The sequence below is a fragment of the Primulina eburnea genome, chromosome 1 (assembly GCF_022965805.1).
Source record: "Primulina eburnea isolate SZY01 chromosome 1, ASM2296580v1, whole genome shotgun sequence".
Lineage (NCBI taxonomy): Eukaryota > Viridiplantae > Streptophyta > Magnoliopsida > Lamiales > Gesneriaceae > Primulina > Primulina eburnea.
The window spans coordinates 4,921,438-4,934,342 of record NC_133101.1 but is presented as its reverse complement, the minus strand read 5'-3'; the positions used below and the strand labels follow the sequence as shown (position 1 = coordinate 4,934,342).

The following is a 12,905-nucleotide window of genomic DNA, read 5'->3' as shown; positions in this document are numbered from 1 at the left end:
AAAATTGGCAAAAACAGAAAGTTATTATATTAAAATTGAAATTTTATAATATTGGACAAAATTACAAAGAGAAAAATATTAATAATTAAAATTACATTTTTATTTTTTAATATTTATATACACATTTTAATGGATTCATTCAAAAATACAATTTAAATGAAAAATTATCGATAAATGTTAGTGTTTTCCATATTATATATAACTTATTCTTTTTACGAAAAATAACACCTAAACTGAAAGAATAAATATATTAATTAAAATAAAAAGAATTCATATTTGCGTGGAAAAATATTTTATAATCAAGATAAAACTAAGTAATTGACAGCAGAGAAACACGATTTGTATTAGCGCAGAACACCGTCTACACACGGCTGACAAATGAAACTCATAAGTTTCAAAAATTGTATCTGAATAATTATTTCCTTCCACAAAACAATTTTGCGATTTTGGTCATATATATTTTCTTTTTTACGATTTTGATAATTTATATATTTTAGAAAACCGGTTAGTATACGCATGTAGTGTTATGTCAGCACTCTACGAAAAATGATTAAAATTACCAAAAATCGAAACAACTGGACTGAAACTGAAATTTGATAATATAATATGAAAATTACAAATAGAGAAATATAAATAACCAAGATGTGCTATGTCATAACAAATGTTTAATTATCTGCTGCAAAGCTGTGTAAGTACCAACAAGAAGAATCACACCACCTAGAGATATAATCACGCAGATAAAGGCCATCTCGAATCCGAACCTTCGATAAATCCCAGAAATCTTCAAGAAGAAAACACATGGAAGTATGATCGAGCCGGTTACGCCCAAAAACGCGCCAACAAGCGACATGAGTTGTCCGAAAAAGGGGATGGTTATGCCCACCACCATCATGCTAAGTGTCATTCCCGTCCTAATCAAGGTGCTATGCCTTCTATTGGGACGTGACAAGATACGATTTTCAAGTGAACTTACGATTGGCTTCACCATCAATGCGAACTTGGCGAATGGATTCACAAGTGTGATGTAAATCGCTATTTTCGCGCTGGTTTTGTTCGTTGGAAGATTCAAAGTTACTTGAGACTCTACTTTTGAACCGAACATGAGATACCCCAAGACCGCCATGGTTGCGTAGCTAGTTGTCGACACAAGGAAGCAAACGAGCATGATCTACGAATAAAAGTCACGTTTCTCAGTTAAAAACAAGAAAAATAGAAACCCCGAGTGATAAAATCGGAACTTTGTTTGATATATAGCACCTTAGAGAATTTTTTTCTGCTTTTCATCGAATTGTACAACGTAGGAAAAACCGGATGAGCGCAATAACAAAAGGCATACAAGCTGACAGCCGTGGGAATTCCTTTCAAATTTATCAGCATTCCCTTTTCGCGGAATCCGATTCCGTCGAATGCACCAGCCCATAAAACCGAACAGAGGATGACAAAAGAAGCTACAACTCCTGTGGCGGATATGTAAGAGAGAATGTGCATATTATTCAACCAAACAGTCGGAAGTAAAAGGAGGCCCATCATGAGAATAAAGCACGTTCTTCCTCCGAAAACGAGCTTACCGACGTTAAATCCTATGCCTGGAAATAAATTATGCAAATTATCTCCGTCGAGTATCAAGAAACCTGTTGCCACCAAGTAAAGCTCGATGTTCGTGGCTATGGATGCAATTGCTCTTCCTTTAGGCCCGAATGCGCGGCCACCGATATCGGGATAGCTTCTTATGGTTCGATCCATGTCCAAGCATCTTTGAATCAATAAAGCAGTATAGTAAGTTGAGCCGGCTATGAGAAAGAAAAATATCAAAGTCAACCAGCCCCCAGATGATACTGCATAAGGAAGTGATAATATCCCAACACCTAATAAACCAAAAGAAAAGTGGCAAATTCAGCCAATTATATACTTCACCATTTTCTAACATCAAACATGTTATCATGATAAATAACACATCTTCGAAAAGTTATGCGCGTATTTACCATGTCATGATCTCCGCAAATTCTGTAAGATTGTGTTTGGATCGATGGATTTCAAATCTAATATATTCAAATGTATTTTTATAGTTTTATATAAGCAAGACCATAAATTTCAAATCCAACTCTTACATATTTTAAATTGTTTCATGTTAATTAACATTGATTTCAAATTTTCTCAATAATGGAGGTAATTGAATTTTATTCTTCTTAGTATAACTAATGTGTAAATAAGTATATTATATATTTAATATTTCATCAATTGTTTCATTATTAACAATAAAAATATAATTTAAATTCATAGATTTCAAATTCATCCATCCAAACGTAACATTAAAGAAATACACGATTTTCCCTTTTGTTCAGTAAAAGTTTCCTTCCTACCGCAACGAATAGAAAAAAAAGAAGAAAAACCTGATAAAGCATTGACACTATTGAGACAGGTTTTCAAAAAAGACGTCGAGCCTTTGTGATAGTCGTCCTCGAAGTCGATCATCACATTACCGATGGCAGCTCCGTTGATGTCGATTATCTCGTCGCCATTTTCGTCGACGATGATGCCATCTACACTGCGTTCCATTGAATTGTTGTAGGATTCTTGGGTATTATGCTTGTGTGGGAGTGTTCATCAATCCTTGTTTTATATTCTGAGGTTCTGTGTATCTCAATTTTTTTAAAAAAAATTTATGGTTTTAATTAATAACTTTGCAAAACAAAATGATCCCATGGAAGATTTTTAGTGATATTCATTCATTAGAATCTCAACAGAAATATAATTCTTGATTTAGTAAACTACAAAAATCTACGGTATTTAGTTACAAAAAAGAAAAATTAAAGATTTTGTTGGATTTAAAATAACTAACATAGATCTTTTAAGAACTCATTGCAATATAAAACTTAAATTAGATAAGATAAAGTAAAACAATAAACAATTATTTTGCAAAACATATGAAAACCGACCATATGATTGGAGAATTTTAGCCGAAAATACAAAACGGATCCAAAACTTCCGAAATTCATTAAAACCAAAAAAAAATGTCAACTATATCTTTCTTAATAAAAAAAATCTAAAAACCATTAATATTAAATAACAAAAATTTCAGCTGTATAAATGCGTGCAAATGGCGCAAATTAATAGAACATTTTTTACTTGATGAAATTTGAATTTTCACATTGGCAAAAACTTGTGTGAGACGGTCTCACAGGTCGTATCTGTGAGACGGATCTCTTATTTGGGTCACTCATGCAAAAGTATTACTTTTTATGCTAAAAGTATTATTTTTTATTGTGAATATGGGTAGGGTTGACCCGTCTCACAGATTATGATCCGTGAGACGGTCTCACATGAGACCTACTCTATATGTATAGTTTAGATATGATTCATCACGTCTAATAGATAGATAACGATTTATTTGTGAAATTATAATTGAGCATGGTAAGTAAAAAAATATATAAAACTGAATATATATGGAATTTAAATATGTTTGATATTAATATAGATTTCTTTTATCATATCATAATTACAAAAATAAGATCAAACAATAAGATTAATGTATTTTCTTTTCGAGTTCTCTGTTTCGACATCTTATAATCTTCTATAAAGAATTACCAATTTTTTTTTAAAGAAGTATTATTTTTTAGCAATAAAAGAAGTAATCCTTGGACGCATGAGTTGCTTTAGAAATAACATTTTTTTAAAAAAATAAATCATATGCATTACTTCAAGAGTAGGTCTTTTGTGAGACAGTCTCACGAATCTTTATCTGTGAGACAATGTCAACTCTGTCGATATTCACAATAAAAATTAATATCCTTATCATAAAAAGTAATAATTTTTCATGGATGATCCGAATAAAAGATATGTCTCACAAAATACGATCCATGTGAGACCGTCTTACACAAATTTTTGTCTCACATTCAAATATCTTGATTTATAATACTAAGTAACCAAAGCTAGTATATCACCAGAATATCATACAACATAAGAATAAGCATCAGAAGCTTCACGAACCATCCGATTGAGCACCGATGGTGACATACATGTGTAGTTTTTGGCTTTTACTTCGTACTCTACTTTTAAAATAATGAAATTATATTTTTTATATTATATTTAAACAATGGATTTTTTTTTCTTATTTTTCAAATAGCCACTTAAAAATTCGATATTAAACATTTGTTTTTTTCCTTAAAAATAATGTCTACATCCAGCCTGATTGTATATAAATCAAAAAGTTGACCAAGACTTTTTTTAAAAATGTATATTTAAGAAGACACATCAAGTGCTAACCACAAAATAATATATTAATAATAATATTATAATAATAACAAAACTTTTAATTATTATTTTTTTAAAAAAATAATAATAATTGATATGTCCGATAGCTTGAATATAATAATAGAGATGAATATCGTGTGACAGTCCATAAAATTGGAAGATTGCATGTGAAAAAATCTCAAAAAAACCTTTGATTAAGCCTTTACACACACAGTGGGATTTCGGCGAATTAATCCCGTAAGTATCAGCTCACCTTGAAGAAAAAATCGAATTTAGCCGCGTGATTTTTTTAGATTTTTAAGAATCTTTCGTTCCTAATAAGTTCTAAAACCACACTTTGAAACTCGAAGAAAAACTTCGATTTACAATGGTCAGGTAAGAAGTTTAAATTTTTTGTTCCATTTGTTCGATTTTTGAAAGTGACAGCATAAATGAATTCCGGAACTGGAAGTGCAATTTTTCGTTTCTTGGCAGTTATCAGTATCTTGAAGAGTTTTATCTGATTACAATTCCAAATATAAATCTTTATATGTGTTTGAAATTGAGCATAATTCATTTGAGGACAAAAAATAAATTTAAATAAAGTCGGTAGCATAAATATTGACTGATAAAATTCTTCTATATTGGCGATTTTATGTTGAGTGGAATGTTAAATTTCATTTTATCCGCACTATCTTTGTTTTTTTTATATTGTTTACAATGTTAGTAACGTAACGCTTGTGTATCACCAATACAGGGATAATGTAGTTTTGAAATGTGTAATAACATATCAACAGTTCCGATAAAAAAAATGATCAAAATTGTCGATAATCGAAATATACTATAGATGAAAATGTGTAATATATAAGACCAAAATATCAAATAGGCAAACACAAATTTTCATGTAATTTATCATTCAAAATTACTAATATACAAATTTCATTTCATTTATCACTCAAAGATTTTATCCAACATTTTATTATGTTATACAAACCAAGTGATGTCTTAGGATGAAATGATTTTGTTATCTATCGTTGAAATTTGTGGACTAGTAAGTGCACTAAGTTAAATTATAATAAATCGAGTTTAGAATCCGAGTCCTTCCCACCACATCTATCGATAATTAGTATAAAAATTTAATAAATAATTTTTTCGTGTTTATTAAAAATACTATATCTCGATAATACGATAGAATTTAAGGAGATGTAGTAAAATGATAAATAAATTTTTTTAAACAAAATATAATATTTTCCGTAAAGTAGTAAATTGTTCTATTTAAAAGATTTATTTCATCTTATTCATGTGGATATTATCTACATTATAAAATAAATAGTTAAAATTTGTCCATGCATATATATCTTATTTTTTTAAATTATATATATAATAATATCATATCCGTTAAAATAAAATGAAACAGTGGTCAAATACGTAAGATCTCGTCTACCAAAAACGAGAGCGACTGACAGTGGCCGTTGGAGATGCCCTAAAACCCTGACCCGGAGGTTTTTCGCCTCCGCCTTCGTCCTGACGCGGTGATGCTAGTAAGTCGATCATGCGCCGCCGCGCATACGGCGTTTCGGAGGCTGAGGCTCACTGACAACCCCCTTGGAAGAAGTAGTAGAGCTCTCTTTTCTCATCATTCTCCCTTTAACAATCCCATCCAGTCTCCTTTTGCTCGCAGTGTTATTTCCTACTTTAGCAGTGGAATAAGTTGCAGTGGTTTTTGTTCCTCCTGGATTAAATTGTATTCAACTTGCTCAATATCAAATTCTATATTAGCTGCCGATGCTTCGGCTACTCCTACCACTGGTATTGAGAATGGTGAAGCTGATGAGGAGGCGGGGAATTACGTTCCCATGCAATATGGTGCTATTCCGGAGGAGTATTCTGCAATTGAATTGGCGTTGGATTCTGTGGTGAAGATATTTACGGTTGCGAGTAGCCCCAGTTACTTCCTTCCTTGGCAGAATAAGTCTCAGCGTGAAACAATGGGCTCGGGTTTGCATTTCTTTTTACCCAATTTGATTTCGTTTAGATGGGTATAACATAACTGATTAAAAGCTTTTCTTTTTCGTGAAAGTTTTCTCTTTGCGCTTGTTCTGGCCGAGTGATCATGAGACCCAATGACGGTCAATCTATTGGTTTTAGCTAACAAAGTGGTAGTATGAGTGGATATGCAAACTCTTTTCACAATTCTTATGTTTCCTGTATGACATTTATTGTTGTAATGATACACTGTTTCAAAAAGTTTGCTGTCCTGATCTTAGATGTAGATTAGCCTCAACTCACATTTTAAGAGAAAATCATATCCGTAGACAACCGGATGGATTCATGCAGGTGTCTTGTGGGCTAAGAATATTGGCCATATAAGTTTAAAAGTTTCGATGAAATTGCCTGTGTGGATCAATGATTATTTTGACTATGGGTTTTGTGAAATTTGATGTAGGGTTTGTTATTCCGGGAAGGAAAATCCTGACAAATGCCCATGTCGTGGCTGATCATACATTTGTACTTGTAAGAAAGCACGGTTCTCCCACGAAATACAGGGCAGAGGTCCAAGCTGTCGGCCATGAATGTGATTTGGCTATACTGGTTGTTGAAAATGAAGAATTCTGGGAAGGAATGAGCTTTCTGGAACTTGGTGACACCCCCTTTCTTCAAGAGGCAGTTGCTGTTGTTGGCTATCCTCAAGGTAATGTCACATAAAATGTGCGCAAGATCGTTTTGAGTTAGGAAAATTTCTCCATTGGCCAGGGTTGAAAACCAGAATTAATCTTTTGTAATGTTATTTCAAAGATATATGGTTGAAAACTGGAAAAAATGGACCATGCATGTAAATTTTAGGACTTTGAAGAGAAATTTAATTGTAAATTGGGCGTTATCTGCAGACTTTTAAGTGGCCTTTATCATGTAGTATCTAACTTTTAATTACTATTTAAATTGCTTGCTATTGATTGGTTTTATCGAGTTCACGAGTGCAAAAATTATTTGTATTATTATCTAATCTTGCTTATGGGTTTGTCTAGGCTGAGTGGCCGACTATGATACGATTTTCTATATTGGTTATCGAAACTTGCCATATTTTTCATTAAATTGTTGACTAATTGAATAGTTTTGTATCTTCTTTAAACATTCTTGTGTTATGATTATAAGTTGTGAGCAGTGAGCTTCTGCTGGTTTCATTAGAAAATTTAAACTAATGAGGTATGTTTTTGCAGGAGGAGACAACATTTCTGTTACAAAAGGGGTTGTCTCTAGGGTTGAGCCAACGCAATATGTACATGGTGCAACACAGCTGTTGGCAATACAGATTGATGCAGCTATAAATCCAGGAAACAGTGGAGGCCCGGCAATCATGGGTGACAAAGTTGTCGGAGTAGCATTTCAAAATCTTTCTGGTGCGGAGAACATTGGGTAAATTTATCATGTTTTTTCCTTGCATTTCATTGGCAGAAGATGGCAGCTAGGAACATACCAATTGTTTGCTTGAGAATTTGAGTGTCAGAACCTCATTTTTACAAAGTTAGGAGGCACACATATTTAATTTCTCACATCAAATCTATTTTAAAGTTTGACTCCATTTCCAGTTCTGACTTATTCTTTTCCACCAAGCTGCCAACTTGATTCTAGATTTGGTAGGTGTGTTATGCATTTTCGGCCTTGGTAACATTATTGTCCTCTGTTGAAGCTGCAGCTTATGGATGATGACTAATTCGCCTATTTATCTTTGGTGAAATTGGTTAGTCAAATGCGACAATCCAAGTTATACAAGACATAGGAGTTACACAATTTAGAGCTCTTGGACATGGTTGTTGGAATTAATTTCATGTATCTCAAAAAAGAATGAGTAGAAACAAAATAAATAACCAGAAATTTTCCATGTCTTTTCTTCCCTAGAGAGTGTCATACCAATTAATGACTTGTCCCTACTCCCTATGAAGATGCTTACACAATTACGGATGCTCTTTATCATTTTTGAACTGGCAGTGAATCAGGAATTGAATCATATTGATCAATGGTAATGTTTTCCATTTTTATGTATTCTGTTTTTGCTGTGAAATGAAATATTTTTTTGTGTATGCATCATAGAACTACTTCTGTTAAATATGGATTCTCATTAGGAATCTATTCCTTTTTAGACAAATGAGCCATTTATCTCTTAAGGGCCAAGACAATATAGTTTATGTTAATTATGCCAAAGAGGTCGAGAAAATCTACGATACACATACCTTTGTTTAGTCAGTTATTTGCAGCGAAAGAAATTGAATTGTATTTTTCTTGTACGATTGGCTGACCCTATCTTTAAATTAAACATAAACACTTCAGCTTTTTAGTTTCTTATAATTATAATTATAATTACATGTATAGCAAGCAACTTATAGTCCATGGGGTATTGAATATCGTAAGATTTAACATGTTAATATATTCACGGAAAACTTGTAAAAGACTCGTGTCCAGTCACTTCAAAACCGGGTCGAAGCAGTCACCACCTCTCCATGTCAGTGGCTAAATGTATTGTTATTTGGATTTGGCGTGTTTGATTGCTACTGTTGTATTTTATTTGTCCATGTATGAATAGACATGTTCTTAAATAATGTAGGTTCTTATAAACTTGGAGGAGTCATTAGATACAATGTCACATGATTGTTTGTCATTTTGCAGTTATATTATTCCTGTCCCGGTGATAAAGCATTTCATTGCGGGTGTTCAAGAAACTGGAGATTATGTTGGATTCTGCTCCTTGGGATTGTCTTGCCAACCTACTGAAAATGCACAACTTCGTGATCACTTCAAAATGCGACCTGGTTTAACTGGGATACTTGTCAGTAGAATTAATCCTCTCTCTGATGCATATAGAGTTCTGAAAAAAGATGATATCATCCTTTCGTTTGATGGTTCCACTATAGCAAATGATGGAACAGGTATATTTCAACATGTCTCCGTGCCTTTTGAGGATTCTATGTTAGGTGTTTCAAAAACATCTCTTATGATCGCTCGATTGATAATTCTTAGGCATTTTCAATTACTTGAGAGGCCAAATAAATGTTATTTACTATTTATTTGCTGAACATGCCTCGTACTTGCAAAACATTATGGTGGTTGATCGTTTTACTTCTAGTGCATGGCTATTTTAATTTCAATAGTTTTGATGTTGTGCCTCATTTATGATACAGTTTCTTTCCGGAATCGAGAGCGAATAACGTTTGATCATTTAGTCTCCATGAAGAAACCTAATGAAACAGCGGAGATTAAAGTCTTGAGAAATGGAGAAGAGCATGACTTCAGTGTCACCCTTCGTCCTGTAAGTGCAATTTCTTCTGCAGATTGGCCTAACACTGCTTCTTGTGATCTGTCTGGACACATGACAGTGCTGTATTTCTACTGCCACAACTACTGGTGCTGCTTTTTCGCTGGACAGGAACCATCAATTGGATAATTGCCTTAATATCGTAATATCGGCATGCCAAACAAATTTTTAATTGATAGACATCTAATCATTTCCCGTTTAATCAATGTTCATTCGTTATCATGTCATTCCTTGAGCAGGAACATTAACCTTTACTTACGCATTTATCGAAGACAAAAATGCTCTTAAATAACCGAGCTTTAATAGAAGCCCTGTTAAGGAATCAAAATCCCAGATTATATTCATTTCTTCATTTCTCTTAGTTGGCTATATTCTGAGCCGATTCTTCAAAATTTCTTTGACATGCAGATAGAACCGCTTGTTCCAGTTCATCAGTTTGATAAACTTCCAAGTTATTTCATCTTTGCCGGCCTTGTCTTTATTCCTTTGACTCAGCCATTTCTCCATGAGTATGGAGAAGACTGGTACAACACATCCCCTCGTCGGTTGTGTGAACGAGCACTTAGAGAGCTGCCAAAGAAAGCTGGTGAACAGCTTGTCATCCTCTCCCAGGTTCTTAGATATTCTTTCTATTGTCAAGTTTCAGGTTGGAATAGTTTTCTCAATCTGATGGAGGGATTAGCAAACCATCAAATTCTTTGTCCTCCTAATCTTCTTTCAGTATATATGCTGATTTTGTTAATTTGGACATCTATTCATAGTTGCACATTTATATATTTTATTCTATGATTGTGATAATTATGATTAGTTTCCCTAGCATTTTTTTGATAAAGTATGTAGGTATCTATAATGTTTACTGGTATCAATTGAATTGATTTAATTTCTAAATTATTTTTTATTCTTGATTGTAAAAATTCATTCCAACAATCATTCGCATCATCTCTCCATTTTAATAATTTAGTAACTTTTGAAATTCTAACAACTTGAACATTTGGATTTTTATGGTGCGTATATCACAATTTACCAGTTGATAGCTTACTCTACCATTTACTGTGACTTCTCAATCTTTAAGCTATTTTTTATTGAGTATCGAATGGTACGATGATCATACTTGAATGTTTACCTGATAATGAGTATGATGTAGATTAGCTATAATAATAACAGTGACAGGATGTGAAGAAGTGTCATATTTTGTAAAGTTGAAAGAAAAGGATAAATATATTAACCTTTAATAGAAGGAAATGTTAGATATGGAAATAATAAAAAATAAAGTGACCTCTACGAGTATATTCAATTTATAAAATATAAAATACTCGGGAGCATAAAACTTTTATAAATAAAATGAATAGGTAGTGGGAGTTGGTATAAATAATGAATTAGTTAAAGTGAGAATCATGAGATTGAGGCTTAAGAAATTGACCCTAGTACTGCATTAATGAATGATTAAACTGTTATATAAAACAACCATAAATCAATGAATGAATGATAAAAATAGATTTAGTTTACAATGGAAAAGTTGGTAGAAGGGAGTTTTTCAAACACAAATTTCTCGATTTTTAAAATTTGAGAGTTTCATGAACTTGCGAAGATATAATGCTTTCTTAAGTTTGCATGTAATTTAGACATTATGTAAAATGGGAGTTTCGTGGACTTGAAAAGATGTATAGCTATCGTAGTAAAAGCGAAAAAGCAAATAACAAGTTGTGTAACTTAGATTAGACATTGTGTCTGAGGTTAGTGGTGAATTATGGAGAAAGAGCATTCATTGTGAAAAAATATGTGCATCATCCATGTGCATTTATGTGTTCGTAGAGAGATGCTTTGTTCTTGACTATGCTACAAATTTTATATAGGTCTTAATGGATGACATCAATACCGGCTATGAGCGCCTTGCTGAGCTACAGGTATACGACACTGTGTTTCTGCAAGTTTACTTTTTAATGAGCTGATCTTACTCTGTTCTAGCTTAAACTAAATGAAAATACTATCCCGTAAAATGTTTTAGGTACAAGTGTATCATGGCAGTTTTCATATACCGTTGTTTTTAAGCCCAGATACATGGTTTTCTGTGACAACTCAGATATTGTGAATCGCTATTCTTGTTTGAGCAGCTGCATTTGAAGTTTGTATTGGTTATTTCTTCACACAGTAGGCAATTTCTTTTCTCACACTCCCTTTCTTTACAATTTGTTCCATTTTACAGGTGAAGAAGGTCAACGGCATACAAGTTAACAACTTGAAACATTTACGACAGCTTGTGGAAGATAGTTTCAAAGGAAGTGTGAGATTCGATTTGGATGATGAGAGGGTAATTGTTTTGAACTATGATTCTGCAAAACTCGCAACGGCTCGAATATTAAAACGGCATAGAATACCTCATACCATGTCTAGTGACCTTATTGATGAACAAACTCTGTCAGAAGTTGAGCTTGCTTGCTCAAAATAAGCATCCGGTTAATTTATTTGTTTCACTGGCTGATTTCTATATCAGTTATTTCTAAATTTGTGGAATATATTGGAAGATGAATGTCCGAGCAAGTTTTCTTAGCGTTTGCCTTGCAATTTGACATCGAGCTAATTTTGTTGTGTTCTAATTTAAATTTTCTTGATGTAAACGCTATCTCATTTTTTGGAATAATTTCAATTCTCATTGTTTATTTATCATGAATGTAATTAATTATTTATACGATTAGGAGTGTCATCTATTCATCTTGATTCAAATTTCTTGATTAATCGTACATTAAGGCAAATGGTTGAATGAGATGTACAATCTAAATCTCTTGAAGATTTTTCTTTTTAGTATATGTACTAGGGAACAAATCACTCGTCACGTGTAATTACAACCAGTGTATTATTGTGATAAAATCAATTTGTGGATGCGTGGTAAAATATATTTTCGAAAAATTATAAATTCAATTTTAATAATGACCAAGAAAAATTAAATATCTGTGTTAAAGATAAGTAATTTGATTTTGATGTTTAATATATTGCAAATGTTTAGAGTTATTTTTTTGACATACTGTTATTTTAATGTATATATATCCTTGATTAAAATAAGTTTACAATTACCGTATCAATCAAAGTTTGGATCTTAATCGCCTATGCGATATGAACTTTCTGCAAAAAAATAAAATAAAAATAAAAAATAAGCAAATACAACAAGAAGTTCACATGTGGTGCTAATTTTCTTTTTGGGCTCCTTTGAGTGAGTGTACATGTGTGAGAGGAAGAGAGAAGTCAGGAAGATCGAGGTTGACCAAAACTTCATGCCAACATAATAAACTGAAAATTATAATCAGAGAATGCTAACAAAACTTCCACCCCAAAAAAGAACGTTGCTTGCGGTAATACATCAAAATTTCAGTGG

The 12,905-nt window shown here is 32.6% G+C and overlaps 2 protein-coding genes across 2 annotated transcripts; one reads left to right on the top strand and one right to left on the bottom strand.

Moving 5' to 3' along the window:
* Positions 1-638: 638 nt before the first annotated feature.
* Positions 639-2,626, bottom strand: LOC140810588 (amino acid transporter AVT1J-like). The gene is made up of 3 exons (XM_073168434.1): positions 2,391-2,626; positions 1,258-1,865; positions 639-1,168 (listed from the first exon to the last, which is right to left on the bottom strand). The coding sequence occupies exons 1-3, from the start codon at positions 2,554-2,556 to the stop codon at positions 653-655; spliced, it is 1,290 nt and encodes a 429-aa protein (XP_073024535.1). The 5' UTR covers positions 2,557-2,626; the 3' UTR covers positions 639-652.
* Positions 2,627-5,666: 3,040 nt separating this feature from the next.
* Positions 5,667-12,225, top strand: LOC140823609 (protease Do-like 10, mitochondrial). The gene is made up of 8 exons (XM_073185040.1): positions 5,667-6,228; positions 6,677-6,922; positions 7,449-7,644; positions 8,893-9,152; positions 9,405-9,532; positions 9,947-10,150; positions 11,392-11,442; positions 11,742-12,225. The coding sequence occupies exons 1-8, from the start codon at positions 5,766-5,768 to the stop codon at positions 11,982-11,984; spliced, it is 1,791 nt and encodes a 596-aa protein (XP_073041141.1). The 5' UTR covers positions 5,667-5,765; the 3' UTR covers positions 11,985-12,225.
* The last annotated feature ends 680 nt before the right edge of the window (positions 12,226-12,905 follow it).

What these genes read in the sequence shown, in the direction of transcription:
- LOC140810588 (XM_073168434.1), bottom strand. Translation starts at nt 2,556, where the DNA reads ATGGAACGCAGTGTAGATGGCATCATCGTCGACGAAAATGGCGACGAG. An exon ending in TAGTGTCAATGCTTTATCAG is followed by an intron (nt 1,866 to 2,390) that starts GTTTTTCTTCTT and finishes TTGGTTTATTAG; the next exon opens with GTGTTGGGATATTATCACTT. An exon ending in GCAGAAAAAAATTCTCTAAG is followed by an intron (nt 1,169 to 1,257) that starts GTGCTATATATC and finishes TTTTATTCGTAG; the next exon opens with ATCATGCTCGTTTGCTTCCT.
- LOC140823609 (XM_073185040.1), top strand. Translation starts at nt 5,766, where the DNA reads ATGCTAGTAAGTCGATCATGCGCCGCCGCGCATACGGCGTTTCGGAGG. An exon ending in TGTTGTTGGCTATCCTCAAG is followed by an intron (nt 6,923 to 7,448) that starts GTAATGTCACAT and finishes ATGTTTTTGCAG; the next exon opens with GAGGAGACAACATTTCTGTT. An exon ending in TCAGTGTCACCCTTCGTCCT is followed by an intron (nt 9,533 to 9,946) that starts GTAAGTGCAATT and finishes TTTGACATGCAG; the next exon opens with ATAGAACCGCTTGTTCCAGT.